We start from the raw sequence: 19,354 nt of genomic DNA, 5'->3' as shown, positions 1-19,354 counted from the left end.
CGTATCATATCCGTCCGCACTTTAATACATCAGCCCCTTAGTGTCTACAAAACAATGGGAGCTGCCATGTTGCAACTTAGGTTACCTTCTCTACTGTGGCCAATTAGGGACAGTTTTAAATAGGTCACTAGAGTGTGTAGCCAATGGCTGTGTGGAATATAACAGCACTCTGCACTTCCATTTCTAACAGGAACTGAAAAGCTCACAATTTCAGAATGGAATTACAGCAAAAAGGAACAAAATAAATTATGAAAGTATATTGCAGAGTTTATATATATATATATATATATATATATATATATATATATATATATATATATATATATATATATATATATATAAGATTTATCATTCTATATTACCATCTCAAAGTGTGTCCCTTTAATAAGTAGTATTTAATTTGATAAATGCACCCACTAAATAATATGTTGAAAGAGCTTCTCATACCTGTTCAAGATGGAACACAGCAGCAGAGATCTTCTGTACACGTTCTACAGTTTTCTCAGGATCTGCCTGCTCCTCACTCTTCAGGATATCTTTATATAGATTGAGTTGCCATTTCACTGCTGGGTCTTCAGACTTAGAACCAAAATAAAGGCAAGGTCAAAGCTGGACTATGTAGGACAAGTGGTGTCTAAGATGCTCAAAGATGCTTTTAAGGTACTAATTACTAATATCAGTTAATGCAAAATAGAGGGAATCAAGGATCCTGAGTAAAGAGCTGTAAATTAATTATAGATAGGTGTGAGTCAGAAAGGGAGGCGAAATCCGAGATGGGTAAAGTGCAGTCTCTACAGTGCACATTTAGAACCACTTGTAAATAAAAGATGAAAGCACTTACAAATGAATTGTTTAATCTAATCGTAAGGAAATCTGGTCTACAAGGAGTTCTTAATCTCTCTGCTTCAACACACAAAAGCTAGTAAATATATTTTATTGGTAGAGGATCAGCTGATTCCAAAGCACTAAAGGACACAGAGAAAGCAATAGAAAATATTACACAATCAGTGACTCGATAACAAAGATGTTGTGAGTCTCACTTCCAGGAGATCTTAAAGTCTTGGTAATAAAGGTTAAGCCACCAGTGCTCAGAAAGAGGGATCCTGGCCAGATACGCAACACTCCCAAAATAACTTCTAAATTTGTGATGTAATAAGTAAACAGTATACTGACTCAAATCAACAATATCACAGTATGCAGTGTGGTTGGCAGAGAACTCACCTTCTCCTGCAGATGAAGGTTGTTGCGCAAATGCTCCTTGACCTCATCATCTGTATCTTTCTGTAGAAGAAATGTAAATATGATAAGGTGGAAATTATGATACTTGACACTTTCTTCATTAAATTTAGTAATGTTCCCCATTGAAAACACAAAAAAAGAATAAAATGGCACAACATGGTGTTATTTACAGGGGTTGCAGAATACGCTTTCTTTTAACTTGTTTTTATCTATTTTTGCAAAAATAGAGTAAATTTAATAACTAGTATTTATTTGAGTCAGATGTTATTGCCCATATAGATAGCCCTGTGTCAAAAGAAGAAAACCGGCTTCTATACTTTGTCTAGAAATGTTGAGACCTGTGGCAGTTTAATGTTTTAAAGATTTGGTTGGTAATCCTTATTTTATTACATTGTGATGCTTTCAGTCAATATCTGCAGTAGGGGACGTTCTGAATCCCACCTCTAACCTGCAGGAGCATATTAACCCCCCCCCCACACACACACACATATATATATATATATATATACACATCTGTAAGATGATCCCATGTCAAATAATAAGAGAATTCATTTGTGATTGTCATTTATACAGTATGAAGATAGTTTTATATACACAGGCATAGAGTGACACGCTCTTTGTAGATCAAAAGTATATACGCACAAGACAACTCTCGTGAAGATATATAAGTGAACCTCTGTAAAGAATAACAATTGTGCATCACCTGATAACTACAAGGCCTCTGCACATCATCAGTTGGACACATTTTTTTAAGTACAGTTAGGCACTGTATTTGCAAAAGAGATAGAATGTCAGGGTACCCAGTTTCGTGCTAGATTTATTATTTCCTCTCTCTCCATTGCCAGATATATCCGTTGCCATTATTTCTCATTATTTCGCTGTCACTGTCTTTTCCTTTCTCTCTCAGCTTCCCAGGTCAATTGTATTTAATGTTCTGTTTTTCCTCTGCCTTACCCATAGAGCAGTTATGTAAAGTCTATTGGGGAGAATAAACCCAGCTGTATACATAGCATCAGTGTGTCACACTTACAAGACTGTATCTTGTCTTTGCAAGTGAAATCAGCTCCTGGTCCCCTGGAGTACACATGTTAAGACCTATAGGCAGCATTTTCTTCAAAGCAGCCACAATTAGTGATGTTTGGATAGAGTAAAGGTCTCCCCTGCGCTTGGTTCTTTTTCTCTCCTGATCCTGCCCTCCAGACTGGAAAAATAACAACATAAAAGTATAAGATGTGAGCTCAAAAGACACAGCCAGCAAAAAACTGCTCATACTAATTAAAGGGATGAAAAATCTAAAATACATTTAAAACATGGTATAAACATCACAAACTATATAATTAAACAACCCCAGAAGCTTTGTGCACACAAATCATAATATAACTTATTTTTAACATTATAAGTATACCGTAAGCAATAATCCATTTTTTTAATTTTTATTTGTATCAAAATATTTCAGGTCTGTTTGATTGTTCAAAACTTCATGAAATAAAAGTGAAATTTCATTCAAATGCATGAGTGAAATTTTGGATTTTTGGGTCCCTTTAACTCTTAAAAAAAGTTATTTTACAATTACATTGTAATCCCAATAGAGGATAATGGTCTAATACAAAATACAAGATAAGCATCTAGAAGCTAACCCATACTGTGCTTATCCAGGAAAAATATGAACACATTACAGAAACTTCAACAAAGAGAGATAAACATTTAACAAAATACCTGAAAGCTACTGAAGCTTCGGCCTTCAAACCATCATGTAGAATTTCTGTTCACTTGCAGAGTAAATAGATCAGTTCTTTTGATTCACTGGCAATCCAGGCCAAATACTTACCAGTATTACACAAATTACCAAATGTAATCTACTACATTAGACCAAATGTAATCTACTACATTAGACCAAATGTATTCTACTACATTAGACCAAATGCAATCTACTACATTAGACCAAACGTAATCTACTACATTAGACCAAATGTATTCTACTACATTAGACCAAATTCAATCTACTACATTAGACCAAATGCAATCTACTACATTAGACCAAATGTAATCTACTACATTAGACCAAATGTATTCTACTACATTAGACCAAATGCAATCTACTACATTAGACCAAATGTAATCTACTACATTAGACCAAATGTAATCTACTACATTGGGCCAAATGTAATCTACTACGTTAGGTCAAATGTAATCTACTACGTTAGGCCAAATGTAATCTACTACATTGGGCCAAATGTAATTTACTACATTAGGTCTAATGTAATCTACTACGTTAGGCCAAATGTAATCTACTACATTAGACCAAATGCAATCTACTAAATTAGACCAAATGTAATCTACTACATTAGACCAAATGTAATCTACTACATTACATCAAATGTAATCTACTACATTACACCAAATGTAATATACTACATTAGACCAAATGTAATCTACTACATTATACCAAATGTAATCTACTACATTAGACCAAATGTAATCTACTACATTGGGCCAAATGTAATCTACTATGTTAGGTCAAATGTAATCTACTACATTAGGTCAAATGTAATCTACTACATTAGGTCAAATGTAATCTACTACGTTAGACCAAATGTAATCTACTCCATTGGGCCAAATGTAATCTACTACATTAGGTCAAATGTAATCTACTAGGTTAGGCCAACTGTAATTTACAACATTTCAGTTGTGTATTTTACGCAAATGAACTGGCAATACTGTAAAAAAGAATGCATAACCTAAAATGGCTGTAGAAAACCCCAGCACATCATTCCTTGCAGCCCTGTAACTCTTATTAATAATACATTAAATCTACTATATGTAATTAAATAACTACTGTAAAACCCACTGAGGCACAAACTGTAAAAAAACAAAAAAACAAAAAACTGCCAATGACATAATTATCATTCGTAGTACACAGGAGACAAAACGGATACTGGAGACGTTATGAGAACTAGGATAAACAGACCACACTTCAAGTACCATAAGACAAGGCACGTAAAATAAATGATTCAGACTTAAAGCAGCAGTCCCTTTGTGAAATACCAAAAGCACATTAACAAACCTGTTGAAAGCAATTTTTGTTTGACTAATCCGTACTTTAGATCACACAATAAGCAGTCAGGCACAAGCTGTGAAATCATTGATATTTTAATAGTACAAGAAGATTTGTGCCAGTAAATGCATTCAGATAACTTCACATTATAGACAAGACTAGAGGGACTATTGCTTTAAGGATGTAAGCCAAAGCTCTGAGCTGTGCAAGCATTTTATAGCAGTCTGACGGCTGGTGGGGCACTTCTGTTTCACCCTTTCATGGCTGGCTGACAAACTGTATTAAGCTAATTCCCAGACAATCCCTTTGATCTGAAATATAACTTTTTTTTATATATTCTTGGAGTGATCAGTGAATGTCTATACAAAACAAAGGTAATAATGTAGAACAAATGTCCCTTTTCACACTCATTCCTAGCAATCAAGATCTATCAGAATAAATATTATTTTTGGTATTTTGAAAGTTATATTCTATTCTGTTGGGAAAAACAACATTCAAAATCAGAGCATATCTATTCATATGTCATGTTTAAATGCAATTTTCTAATGTTAATTATCATAGTCTAACTAATTCCCCTAGAGCAGGGACACCCGATCACCCGATCAACGGCCTACGGGACACATCTAGCTCTCCGAGGTAAGAAACAAATTAACATGATGAAACTATTAATATGCCAAAGTTAGATCAACTGCTCATTGACAGGAAATGGCTGCTATAATTTACACTTCTGCAACACAATTTTAGGCAAAAGTAAGTCCATTTATTAATCTTAAAGAAACTGGTTATTTTATGGAATAAATTTGGAAATAGTTGGGCAGATATCACGTACATTCAGGCAAAGCTGTCCTTGAGTAACATTATTTCAGTCAAGACGTGTCATTACTTCAGCGCCTTGAGACCCTTACGGGTGATTAGCCGCGCTTTACAAGTACCCAATACATACATACATACACTTCAAGCATAATGTATCCTGTTTAGCACAGCTACATACATGTTTGCATGTTATTTTAAAAACAACTTTACCAGTTCTTCAAATTTACTATATGAACGGTGAAATTCACTTTTTACAACTTTTTCATAATCTTATCTGTTGGACTGATCATGAAGTTAGATTTTTTTTGTAATTTGTAAAATTTTGGTTTTGCTGACAAAAAAACAACGACGAAGGTCTAATGTACATTGTCTACTTCCAATACAAGAAAAGTAGATCAATAGCGCAGTGGCGCAGTTTCAGGCCATTAATTCTCTACCTCTGGTAAAACTGAATAGAGAGCTACCCCTTTAAAGGTTATGAAACTAACGTTTTTCAAAGGACTAAGTGAGGTCGGGTAAACCCACATTTGAGTAACACTTTTAAACAGTAATCTTCTTAGTTTAAAAAAAAAAAAATCAAGCAAGGCTTGCCCAATATGTAAAGCCATTTCAATATATCAAGAATGTCTGTGACAATTCAAATGAGTTCTAACAAAGGTAGGCAGTCTAGCCAAGGCCATTGCAACAAAGGGGCCTACTCTTATATCCCCACATAAAACCACTTTTAAAGATGGCACATACCATTGTATCATATCCTGGTAACAGGTGATTTAAACTTGCCCTAATTCTCCAAACACTCCCTTCTCCAACCCATTTACATGGTTCTGCCATTCTCTTACCACCTGAACCATCATTCTGTATGAGCAGGAAATAGTTAAAATTAGGGAAAGAGGCGGTTATTAAAGGGTTTCAATAGTTTAGAAAGAAAATAGCAATATAGCAATGTAGTTAATGTGGTTAATGTTAAGTTGGTTTTGGAGATAATGCAAAACTTTCCTGTGACTGGATTTTTTAAGTGTTTAGATGTAGGATTTGAAGGAAAGAGAATAGTCAAATATGCCTCAGATATAGTGGACTTGAGGGGTTTGTAAGATTTAACTATAAGGGAGATTACAGAGGGTGTACTTGTACTACGAGGGGATGAGTAGCAATAGCTCTGTCATTTAAATGTTACATTTTTATTGGGAAGTCTGGAAGGCCTTTGATACAGGACAGTGAAAGGTGAAAGTTTTGGATTTGTGAGAATAAAACACTATCTATGTGTAAATACAATTAGCTAGATTACAAGTGGAGCGTTAATTTATCGTGTGCCTGTAAATGGGAAGATTCACCCGTTTACAGGTGCGCAATAAATAACCAGCTCGCGCTGAGAAGATTAAACCTCTGGTTAAATTTCAAAATGTGCCCCAAGTTCCCCCATTAATTAAAGGGCCATGAAACCCACATTTTTTCTTTCATGATTTAGAAAGAGAATGTAATTTTAAACATCTTTCTAATTTACTTATATTATCTAATTTGTTTTATTCTCTGGATATTCTTTGCTGAAAAGCATATCTAGATATGCTCAGTAGCTGCTGATTGTTTGCTGCACATAGAAGCCTTGTGTGATTGGCTCACCATGTGCATTGCTTTTTCTTCAACTAAGGATATCTAAAAAATGAAGCAAAATAAATAATAGAAGTAAATTGTAATGTTGTTTAAATTTCTAGTCTCTATCTGAATCATGAAAGAAAGATTTTGGGTTTAGTGGCCCTTTAAGTGAAATGTTTGTTTTAAATAAATAAAAAATATAGCTTTTCATTTTTAATAAGTGCACAAAGCAGTTTTTATGGCTCAAAGTTGGCTGATGTGGGGTGTTAGAATAAAAACAACACTTAAAAATGCCTATACATAGCAATCTATGATAACTGTGTGTTCTCTGTTAATATATATGTATATACATATATATTAATGTCTTAATATGCGTAATCGCAATCTTGAAAGGATATGAAACCCAAACGTTTTTCATCATGATTCAGATAGAGCATGTTATTTTAAGGAACTTTGTAATTTGCTCCTATTATCAATTCTTCTTCGTTCTCTTGATATCTTTATTTGAAAAGTAGGAAAATAAGCTTAGGAGCCGGCCCATTTTTGGTTCAGCACCTGTGTAGAGCTTGCTGATTGGTGGTTAAATGTAGCCAACAATCCGAAAACACTACCCAGGTTGTTGAACGAAAACATTTTAAATATACGGCCTGAGGAAACAGCGCCAGCAGCACTGTGAAACGCGTTGCAGCTGTATAGATTTTATTCTTATTAAATAAATTTCCCTACAAGGGATTTTTACTATTACTAACGTTGTAGTGAGTTCTTGAATGTGGACTGCACTGCCATCACTTTTCCTGAGACCTGTGACACCTGTACTCCGGACAGAGCCAGCTGGGGAGCTCAGATACACTCAGCCTGCATGAATTGCACTGTATTATAGTGTATCTCTCTTGTGAGTATATTTCATGGTGGGACTACACACGGGTCTGGTGTGAGTAAAGATTGTTTGATATACTGCACCATTGTTTTTTGTATTTTAGTATTCCAAGTGATTGTTTTATGAAGAGTTGATCCTGATGTACTGCTACTACCAACTACAGCCTTTAGGGGCGCCTTTCTACTTCTGGACCATTTTATTATGGACTCTATGTGGTTAACTTTGACGTGTCTAGCAGTGTTTGCAACAATGTATAATATTGTTACAAATAATGTTGAAAAATTGCTGCTTCATAGAGTGCTAAAGACATTTGCAAGTGCCTGAGTCCTTTACTCTTCAACAAAAAGTAACAAGAGAACAAATACATTGGAAAATGTTGTAAAATCGAAAGCTCTATATGAATCATGACAGTTCAGTTTTTACTTTATTGTCTCTTTAATTGGACATGAAACCCCACATTTTATATGATTCACTTCGTGCAAAAATGTTAACCAACTTAATCATCAAATTTGCTTAATTCTCTTGGAATCCTTTGTTAAAGGAGCAGCAATGCACTACTAGAAACTAACTGAATACATTTGGTGAGCCAATGATAAGAGACATAAATGCGCAGCCAACAATCTGCAGCTAGTTCCCAGTAATGTATTGCTGCTCCTGAGTCTACCTAGGCATGCTTTTCAAGAAAGGATTCCAAGAGAAAAAAAGGAAATTAAATAAAGGAAGCAAATTGGAAAGTTGTTTAAAAACATATGCTCTGTCTGAATCATGAAAGTTTAATTTTGACTTTACTGTCCCTTTAAGGGCTTGCCTGCCCAAAATGCTGCTGTGATGATTTAATACCATGACATTATAATAAAGATCCACTTTAATGTAAGATGCTGCTTACACAGAGGATTGAGTGGAGACCTCACTACAGAGTGCAACAGGGTGAAGTGCTTTAATCTGAAGATTAATATTATTAGTAATACAAGCTCAGACAGCCTTGGCCTTTGTGTACCAGATTTTCAGGTACAGCAGAGCGGTAATTATTGTTGTAATACAATTTTTATCCTTACTGCATTGCTCTTGAATTATTTCAGCCAATGAACTCCATGTGATACAGGATGAAACAATCCAAGATGCAGCACAATTTCAAGTACATTGTAATATCATTTTAGCCGGGGGGTTGCAAGTATATCCGAATTTAGGAAAGGGAAGCACTAGGTTTAAAAATTCCAGGCAAAACATAGCTTGCTGAGCATCAAAGCTTTGGTTACAACAGTGCCTTGAATAGGTTCTACAACAGTGATCTATGGAACGCACTAAAATAGGATGACACATCAACTCACATAAATGACAGTAACATCAATGGCATCACAAGGGTTTTGAAAGCTTGGTGGCCTGGAGAGGAAGAGCACCAGGACATCATTATTCTGTAAAGTTGATATTATTATACATTAACACACTGTACTGTGCTCAAAAACAACACGTGGATCTCCTGTTAGTCATTTTAACTCTTCACTTGTTCATTTTAAATTCTGCTGAAATGCTAAACTTTATACTTAATATCTCTATCTGTTCTGCTTACATAGCCAAGAGAACTACTTATCAAGTGCTCAAGTGACATCATGGAAACTCTTCAAACTACCACGGCTCAGATGGTCCAGGCTTTGCATCAGGAAACTGCTTTAATATAAAGAATAGGTGCTCTTCACATCAACATCCACCATAATTATTAATAAACCAGGTCAAAAGAATATGCCCTTGATGACGCCACTGCTTGGACTGATGGGACAAAAAAATGGATGGAGCCAGGCCAGATCTAAAGCTATTACATAAACACATCATGCATGTTGTACCTTCACTTGCATGGGCTGTGTGAAAGAAAAATGCAGGAAACAATTAAGTAAAACAGATGGAAAATGAGCCATACATCCCTTATTTATTTGTGATATGATTTAGAAGTCAAGAATGCTGAAAAGGTTAAATACACTCTGCCAGTATCTTCCTCTTGGCTTATAGCTAAAAGCAAATGAACAGCAATGTTTTATATTTTCAGAGAGGCCACTATAACAAAACAAAAAACAAAAAATTATGCTTACCTGATAAATTTCTTTCTTTCCAGATATGGAGAGTCAATAACGTCATCAATTACTAGTGGGGAATATCAATCCTGGCCAGCAGGAGGAGGCAAAGAGCACCACAGCAAAGCTGTTTAGTGTCACTCCCGTACCCATAATCCCCAGTCATTCGACTGAAGGGAAATGGAATAACACAAAAGGTGTAGAGGTGCCTGAGGTTTAGTAAAAAATAACTGTCTTAAATTAAGAGTGGGGTCGAGGACTCTCCATATCCAGAAAGAAATTTATCAGGTAAGCATAAATTTTGTTTTCTTTCCTAAGATATGAAGAGTCCACAACATCATCAATTACTAGTGGGAACCAATACCCAAGCTACAGGACATAGAATGACTAGGGAGGGAAAACAAGACAGGCAGACCTAAACAGAAGGCAACACCGCTTGAAGAATCTTTCTCCCATAAGAAGCCTCAGCTGAGGCAAAAGTATCAAATTTGGAAAATTTGGAAAAAGTATGCAAATAGGACCAAGTTGCGGCCTTGCAAATCTGATCCACAGAAACTTCTTTTTTTGAAAACCCAAAAAGAGGAGACAGCCCTCGTGGAATGAGCCGTAATTCTCTCAGGAGGCTGCTGACCAGCAGTCTCATAAGCAAAAAGAATAATACTTCTCAACCAGAGAGAAAGAGAAGTAGCAGTAGCTTTCTGATCCTTACGCTTTCCTGAGAAACAAAACATCCTTAGTCGCCTGTAGGTAGAATTTTAGATAACGCACAACATCCAAGTTGTCCAATATACGTTCCTTATGAGAAGAAGGATTGGGACAGAGAGAAGGAACAACAATTTCCTGATTAATATTTCTGAAACCACTGTAGGGAGAAATCCCAACTTAGTATGCAGGTGCGCCTTATCCGCATAAAGGATAAGGCAAGGCGAATCACACTGCAAAACCGAGAGCTCTGAGACTCTTTGAGCAGAAGAGATAGCAATAAGAAACAAAACCTTACAACAATTTAATATCTATGGAATGCATTGGCTCAAACGAAGCCTGCTGCAAAACTTAAGAACAAGAATTAAACACAGACCTAATTATGACTAAGGCCTGATAAAAAAAATTGAACATCTGGCACATCTGCCAGACACTTGTGCAACAAAATAGATAATGCAGAAACCTGACCTTTCAGATAACTGACTGACAAACCTTCCTCCAGACTTTCCTGGAGAAAAAGACAAAATTTTAGGAATCCTGACCCTACTCCAAGAGTAGCCCTTTGATTCACACAAATAAAGGTATTTACGCCATACCTTATGGGAAATACTTTGAGTAACAGGCTTGCGAGCCTGGATCATGGTCACAATGACCGACTCAAAAAATCCACACTTAGCCAGAACTAAGCGTTCAATCTCCAAGCAGTCAGCTTCAGAGAAACGAGATTTGGATGAAGGAATGGACCCTGAGTTAGAAGGTCCTTCTTCAGAGGAAACCTCCAAGGAGAAAGAAATGACAACTTCACTAGGTCTGCATACCAGATCCTGCAAGGCCATGCAGAATTACTGACGCTCTCTCCTGATTGATATGAACAATGACTCAGGGGAGAAGAGCAAACAGAGAAAAACAGGTATGCTAGACCGAAGTCCCAAGGAACCGCCAGAGGGTCTATCAAGACTGCCTGTGGATCTATTGACCTAGAACCGTACCTTGGTAGCTTGGCATTCTGCCGGGACGCCATCAGATTCAGTTCCGGCACTCCCTATTTGAGGGTTAACCTGGAAAACACCTCCGGATGGAGAACCCACTCCCCAGGATGAAAAGTCTGTCTGCTCAGAAAATCAGCTTCCCAGTTGTACACTCCTGGATTGTGGATGGCAGAAAGACAACAATAGTGAGCTTGTCCAACTGGAACCTTATAAATCCGGGCTAAGGACAATTAGGGCCAAGCCAACAGAGCATTGTAAATCGTTTTCAACTCCAATATGTTTATGGGGAGAGCAGACTCCTGCCTAGTCCAAAATCCCTGCGCCTTTAACGAATCCCAGACTATTCCTCAGCTTAGCAGGCCGGCATCTGTGGACACAGTCACCCAGGAAGGTCTCCGGAAGCATGTGCCCTGAGACAGATGCTCCTGAGAAAACCACCACAGAAGAGAGTCCCTTATCGACTGATCCAGATCCATCCTCTGAGACAGACCTGCATGGTCTCTGTTCCATTGTCCGAGCATGCATAATTGCAGAGTCCTCAAAATGGATTCAAACAAAAGGAAAGATGTCCATGGAAGCGACCATCAGACCCATTACCTCCATACACTGAGCCACTTATGCTGAACAGTAGACTGCAGAGAGAGGCAAGAGGAGAGAATTTTGGATTTTCTGACCTCCAACAGAAAAATTTTCATAGATAGGGAATTTATTAAGGTCCCTAAGAAAACCACCCTTGTAGCTGGAACAAGGAAACTTTTTTCCAGATTTACTTTCCATCCGTGGAAACGTAGAAAAGACAACAAGATCTCTGAATAAGAGTTAGCTTGTTGAAAAGATGGCGCCTGAACCAAATTTCATCCCAGTAAGGTGCCACTGCAATTCCCCAAGACCAAACAACTGCCAAGAGAGCCCATAGAACCTTTGAGAAAATTCTGGAAGCTGTGGCAAGGCAAAATGGTAGAGCAACTAACTGAAAGTGCTTGTCTAGAAAAGCGAATCTCAGGAACTGGTGATGATCCCTGAATATGGGAACATGAAGATACGCGTTCTTCGGGTCTATGGTCGTCATGAACTGACCCTCTTGGACCAAAGGAAGAATGGAATGAATGGATTCCATCCTGAAGAACCGTACCCTGAGAAACTTGCTGAGACACTTTAGGTCTAAAATGGGTCGAAAAGTTCCCTCTTTTTTGGGAACCATGAACAGATTTGACTAGAATCCTAGACCCTGTTCCTTTACTGGAACTGGAAGGACACCCAGTGAGGAAGGATCCCGAACGCAGTTCAGGAATGCCTCTCTTATTACCTGATCTGCAGATAATCTTGAGAGGTGAAATCTGCCCTTGGGAGGAAGAGATTTGAATTCTATTTTGCAACCCTGAGACACTATGTCCACAGCCCATGGATCTGGACATCTCGTATCCATGCTTGATAAAACAGGGAAAGTCTGCCCCCTACTTGATCCAATCCTGGACCGGGGGCAGACCCTTCATGCTGACTTAGACTCAGCTGCATGTTTTTTTGATTGCTTCCCCTTGCTCCAAAACTGAATGGGTTTCCAAGAAGACTTGGACTGTTCCTGCTTAGAAGAGGAAGACTTTTGTTTGAAGTTATAAAAGGAACAAAAATTACTTTGACGTCCTTTCGGTCTGTTCTACTTGTCTTGTGAAAGAAAAGGCCCTTTTCCACCCATAACATCAGAAATTATTACTGCCGGATCAGGTCCAAAACAAGGTCTTACCCTTGTAAGGAAGCGCCAGAAGCTTGGACATAGAGGTAACATCAGCTGACCAAGATTTTAGCCACAAAGTCCTGCAGGCTAAGACAATGAAGCCAGATATCTTGGCTCCCAGTCTAATAATTTGAACGTTAGCATCAGAAATAAAGGAATTGGCAATTTTGAGAGCCTTAATCCTATCTTGGATCTTCTCCAACAGAGTCTCAGATAAAACTGATTCAGACAAGGCCTCGCACCAATAAGATGCAGCCTTGCTACAGTGGCAATACAATGCCATAAAAGATCAAATAAGTATCCTGCTTCTGTCCATGGGATCCTTAAAGGAGCAGCTATCCTCTATAGGGATCGAAGTTCTCTTAGCCAGAGTAGAAAAAAAACCTACTTTAGGCACCGTGCACCATGAAACTTTAATGAAGTCAGCAACAGGAAACATATTTTTAAAGACAGGAGGTGGGGAGAAAGGTATCCCTGGTTCCTCCCATTTCTGTAAAAAAATCTCCATCACACGGTCTGAAACAGAAAAACCTCCACAGAGGAGTGAACATCATAGTATTTATTCAGTTTACTAGATTATTTAGGGTTGACAACGACAAAAGTATCGGAGTCATCCAAAGTAGCCAATACCTCTTTTAACAGTACATGAAGGTGTTCAAGCTTAAATCTGAAGTTTACTTCTTCAGTCTCAGATAAATGAATTATACTGTCCAAATCTGAGATTTTACCCTCAAAAGTTACTGACATATCCTCCTGATCAGACTTATGAGGGAGGGCAATCTGTGTAGCAGTAGGAAGAACAGAAACCTTACTACTGAATCTCTAATTTTCCTCTTGCGTTTTCCCCTTAGCATAGGTAAAGCAGATAATGTCGTGGATAAAACAGAAGATACCTGAACAGCAATTTCTGCAGACAAATAAACTCCTCCAGGAGTCTGAGAGGAACTGCAGGGCACTGTATGTGATGCCATAGATGCTTGGGACATTTGAGGAGAAAGCTGTGGAAATTCCCTGAACAACATCATCCAGAGAGACATTTAGCTCAGAAACAAAAAAGTTTATATTTACATTTTAAAGACGTATCTAGACATGAAGTACAAATTTGCATTTGTCTATAGGAACAGACTCCTGTTCCATGACATAAATTAATTTTTGGCAAAATGGATAAGAAAAAATAAATATTATTTATATTGACCCCACTGTCACTTTCAAAATTAACACAGAGCGGAATTGTCTGTTGACTAATTAGTCATTCCGCATCATTACTGCTATAATCAGGACTTATAGATTCCAAGCGCTACTGGCATTAAAAGCTAAGCAGAACATTGTTAACATTTCAGCTTCTCTAAACACGCTTCTAACTAAGGACCTCTACACCTCAGCATTTGACTGAGGCGCCTACCTGAAGCTCTGGATAACAAAGGAACACTATAAAATAAAAGAGAGATAGGTGCGCTAGGCCAAATAGATAACCAAACACCCCCTTAAAAAGACAAATATCCCTACAGTTGTCTAAAATAAGAGAAAAAATATACAGGTACTAAGGGAGGCGCTAAAAAAGCCAAAGGTATCAAGCACTTATACAGTTTATTAAAAACACATAAGCATACAATAACACATATAAAAGGGACGTCTCCCCAAGCGAAATACTACTAAATAAAAACTTGGAATACTAAAAAATACAAACGATAAAACTTCCACAGATTTAAAAATCATATATATTGTATAGAGCAGTCCCAATCAGTTCGTTATAAAAGGGTCAGATAGAAATGTCTTTTCTCCATATAAAAAGTAACTGAGTATGTAGTCAGCGTTTCATTAATCAAATACCACCAAGCTGCCAAATTGATAGAACAATAGCTGCCAAACAGTGTAACTGGAAGAATATACACTTGCAATTCCAAAGTTCTCTTATTGTGTAAGATATCACTTTAGCAAAACATCCAGCCGTGTACTTTACCAGATCCTTATCCGTGAGGTAGGTGTCTTTTCCCCTCGCCCGGTATTCACCTCGAGCGGGGCTGACTGAAACTTTCCGGCGTCTGACGTCACTGAAAGACGTTCCGGTTAGGAGAAGAAGCCGATTCCTGCGCTTTGCTTCTATGTCCTGTAATCACGGTCCTCTCAGATGAGCCCTGCACTTAGTGCTTATAGCACGCAAGGGATTGGATACTGGGCAATGTGAAGGATATCCCAGAATTTCTGCCAAACACAAGTCTTACAGATGATTTGCTCCTATTTAGGAGAAGATAGTTCCAAATGTATAACCCGGGTTATTGTGTAGGAATCAAAAGATATGTATATTGTTGTCACAGAAATAAAAACAACAACACAACTTGTGTTTGGCAGAAATTCTGGGATATCCTTCACATTGCCCAGTATCCAATCCCTTGCGTGCTATAAGCACTAAGTGCAGGGCTCATCTGAGAGGACCGTGATTACAGGACATAGAAGCAAAGCGCAGGAATCGGCTTCTTCTCCTAAACGGAACGTCTTTCAGTGACGTCAGACGCCGGAAAGTTTCAGTCAGCCCCGCTCGAGGTGAATACCGGGCGAGGGGAAAAGACACCTACCTCACGGATAAAGATCTGGTAAAGTACACGGCTGAATGTTTTGCTAAAGTGATATCTTACACAATAAGAGAACTTTGGAATTGCAAGTGTAACAGTTACACTGTTTGGCAGCTATTGTTCTATCAATTTGGCAGCTTGGTGGTATTTGATTAATGAAACGTTGACTACATACTCAGTTACTTTTTTTTGAATAATTTTTATTGAGGGTTTTTCAAAATGACAGCATAAAATCATGACATAAACATAATATAAAACATGGTAGTGATTATTTTAACAACAATATGACAGGGGAAGAAAACATAATATAAATGTCAAAATATATCTGAAACCCTCCTTTTATATTTTTTATAGGATACTGTGAGTAGCTATTATTCCGGGCTATAGTGTTAAAACATGCTCTAAAAGAGCACTGTAGCTACTAGGTAGACCCAACTTGTCATATGATTGAGTACTTCTTATTATTAAGGATAGGGTCATGAGATCAAGAGCAAAAAAAAGGAGCGAGGGGAAAATTAGGGAAATGTCAGCGGGTAAGCACCGCTTATACAAATGATTTTTCTATGTATTTATATTGTTACGTGCACAAGTTATTTGATGAAAATAATAGAAATAGCAATGTCACTAGCTATGGTCACCAATAATGGGGGGGGGGGGGGGGGCGGGAGACCATGGAGAAGATAATTGACTAATTCAATTATTCATTATAATACAATGTGTGGCTTGTAAGACTAAGCTATACGGGAGTTAATAAATTTACGAATATCCCATATCATATAAGAGGTTTAGTATAGTATGGACAATCTATCTAATAAAAAGGAGTTCCCTTACATATATAATAATAAGCAGGGATAATAACATTATGCATATATCTAAGCAGTATATTTGTTTGTAAATTATTTGGTGGGTATTGTTAGGAGATAGGTATACCCCGCTACACTGGAATACATTAGAATTAGTAATAGCAAGAATACCGCCAAACCTCATAGAAACATTAAATCCAACAAGTAGTCAAAGTAACTCAAAGTGCTAATCCCTGTCCTTAGTGGAGTATTACCTTACCGCAGAAGCTAGGATGAATGCTAGGCCATGCTGAGAATATGGATTAGGCAAACTAACCTTATCGAAAGAATTTATACCCTCTATAAACAAAAAGGACCATTAAGGGTGTGAGACCCAGGGCAAGTTGACTGAATAGAACCTTAGACGGGCAAACAAAATACCAATATGCTTGGCGAATAAACATGCTCTTGTGTGGCCTACTAAAGAGCATGTAATAGATTATTAAAGGTATATAGAGTGGCGTTCTGGTAAGAGAACAGATCATGTATATGACAGAAAAGCCAACAAGGAACAAAGAGTGATATATGCTTGAGTCCTACTAATGGGTGTCATGTAAAAATGACAATACATAGCAATAACGGCATAAGGTTAAATATTAAGCAGTTAGAATTCTAACAGGTAGGAATAGATATCCAATAAATTCATTGCAAGGCATCAGACTCAGCGTTGTCAAAAAAAATAATATTATAAAATGGAAGGTTTATCTATAGATATGATCATGTTAAATGATTTCAGCCTTCTTGTATAGAATTTTATAAAGAGCTAACGGTTAACTTAGAGAGAATTAGCATAAATCAAAAGCTAACAATTACAAGCTATACAGGATTGGCTAAAGATAGAAAAGCATATTAATGTTCATTAGCATATAGAACAGATAACAGTCATCAGAATTCATACATTCTTTAGTCTATCACATATATAGAACAACATATTATGAACTGGGATTGTACATATACAAAGTAGTTACATGAACCGTTGGTCTGCTGCTACAGGCATTTAAGTATATAGTATTTAAACAGATATGACCTCAGCAAGAATATGGTTAATAGACAGCAAATGGAATATGAATATAATAATAACAACACAGATCAATTAACTCAGGTCTAAAATAACCGTTAGTGAAGGGTGGGAATCTGTAGAGCCCAAAGTCAATTCACCAACTCACTTGTGTCAGGCTATCTTCATCTAATCCCACTTACAAACAGGGGAGTTACCCCAATGCCAGTTCTACAGTCCGAGGGAGTTATAAGCTTCCATCCCTGTAGCAGAAAGTCGGCTGTGTCTCCTATGCCGCAGGACCAAGATAAGTGACCGGAAACCTCAAATATAGAGGATTTAAACAAAAGCAGGGATTTCAAAGATGGCTGACCATCTATACAACAGTCTACCGCATCTGCCAGCACAACACCGGATCTCATAGCGCTGCGACCTGTTGCAACCGCGGGCCCTGTGGTATGCTCTATAAGCTCTTTAACGTCTACAGCTTTAGGAGAGATCAGGGTATCTGACAGGCTGTGATAACATATGCTGCGAATACCTTCATAATAGACCTCTGAGATGTTATGAAGTTCCGGATTTTCAGAGTATGTGGGAGCTAAGAGCTTGTCAGGACTCAGGCTGGTATCATAGGTAACCGGGTATATGTGAGTAGAGGTCAGAGTCCCCTCGTTGATATACTCCGCAGGTTTTAGTAGTCGCTCCCTCTTGGGCATAGGTTGGATCTCTTTGAGCTCATTCATTGCCGTATGCGGTAGTTGCGTCTCCGTCTTCAGGGTAGAGAGGTCTGAGGTATGCCCGCCTGAACCTGGCTTATTTAGTTCTCTCTTGTCAGTAGAAGTTATCGTATGTTCGTTAGGCCAGTAAGAGTATTCACTGCCCGTGTCTCTACAAGCTAAGGTGAAATCCATATAGTAATAGTCCATCTTAGTCTCTAGGTTTTTAAGAAGGGATTGTAGAGTGGCGTGAGATCCCTCCATGTTCTGGGTACATACAAGGCCGCGTGGTGTTGTTCCCATGGATCCAGATCTTGCTGTTATGAGAAGGATAATTAGCTCTGCAAATACACTGAGATGTGCTGGGGCTCTCTAGAAGCAGTTAGGAGGCATTTAGAGAGTCTTTTGAACGCTTGTCTAATGATAGATAACCTCCTGAATTTACTAATAGTCAGAGCTCCGTGTATTAGCAGCCATTCATGTTGGTAGTTGGCTCCGCCCCCACTCAGTTACTTTTTATATGGAGAAAAGACATTTCTATCTGACCCTTTTATAACGAACTGATTGGGACTGCTCTATACAATATATATGATTTTTAAATCTGTGGAAGTTTTATCAATTGTATTTTTTAGTATTCCAAGTTTTTATTTAGTAGTATTTCGCTTGGGGAGACGTCCCTTTTATATGTGTTATTGTATGCTTATGTGTTTTTAATAAACTGTATAAGTGCTTGATACCTTTGGCTTTTTTAGCGCCTCCCTTAGTACCTGTATATTTTCTCTCTTAACAAAGGAACACTGTCAGCTACAGTCTGATCACTTGCCGGTCTCACGGTAGCAATCTAGCAGCCGCCACCGCTCCGATCATACTGAGAGTGAAAGCAGGAGGTCACATGACCAACAAAAATGAAGTTGCGCCATCAGAGTAAAGCGTGCGCTTCAAGCCGGCAGAAACTGACACTTCAGTTCGTAGTAACAAAAAAAATTAAACCAATGCCCAAAAACTTTAACTTCCTTAGCCAGAAGTTCACAGCTAATAAATAAAAAATAACACCTGAGCCACCAATAAAGAGTAAACTCCTTCCTTCCCGTAAAGGAGATTAACCCCTAAGTCTCTAACCCACAAACATAAAATGGGCCTGCTCACTGCCTGAAAATAATCCTCTACTG

General features: G+C 37.8%; 1 protein-coding gene and 1 long non-coding RNA gene across 12 annotated transcripts in view; one reads left to right on the top strand and one right to left on the bottom strand.

Moving 5' to 3' along the window:
* Positions 1-9,479, top strand: part of LOC128645177 (uncharacterized) — a 79,705-nt gene extending 70,226 nt beyond the window's left edge. The window contains exon 2 of the long non-coding RNA XR_008400084.1: positions 9,146-9,479. This is a non-coding gene — a long non-coding RNA (uncharacterized LOC128645177). The remainder of the gene's footprint in view (positions 1-9,145) is intronic.
* RYR3 (ryanodine receptor 3) overlaps positions 1-19,354 on the bottom strand; it is a 1,083,635-nt gene that overhangs the window by 283,547 nt on the left and 780,734 nt on the right. For 7 of the 11 annotated variants that reach the window (XM_053697970.1, XM_053697969.1, XM_053697973.1 and 4 more), the window contains 4 exons: positions 9,413-9,427; positions 2,270-2,440; positions 1,222-1,281; positions 448-579 (listed from right to left, as the gene is read on the bottom strand). In XM_053697970.1, the coding sequence (XP_053553945.1) occupies positions 448-579; positions 1,222-1,281; positions 2,270-2,440; positions 9,413-9,427 (378 nt within the window). The remainder of the gene's footprint in view (positions 1-447; positions 580-1,221; positions 1,282-2,269; positions 2,441-9,412; positions 9,428-19,354) is intronic. The other 4 variants (XM_053697971.1, XM_053697975.1, XM_053697980.1 and 1 more) reach the window with 1 other exon arrangement.

The sequence above is a fragment of the Bombina bombina genome, chromosome 1, assembly GCF_027579735.1.
Source record: "Bombina bombina isolate aBomBom1 chromosome 1, aBomBom1.pri, whole genome shotgun sequence".
Taxonomy (NCBI): Eukaryota; Metazoa; Chordata; class Amphibia; order Anura; family Bombinatoridae; genus Bombina; species Bombina bombina.
The sequence above is the reverse complement of the archived record's forward strand: the minus strand, read 5'-3'. Positions and strand labels throughout refer to the sequence as shown.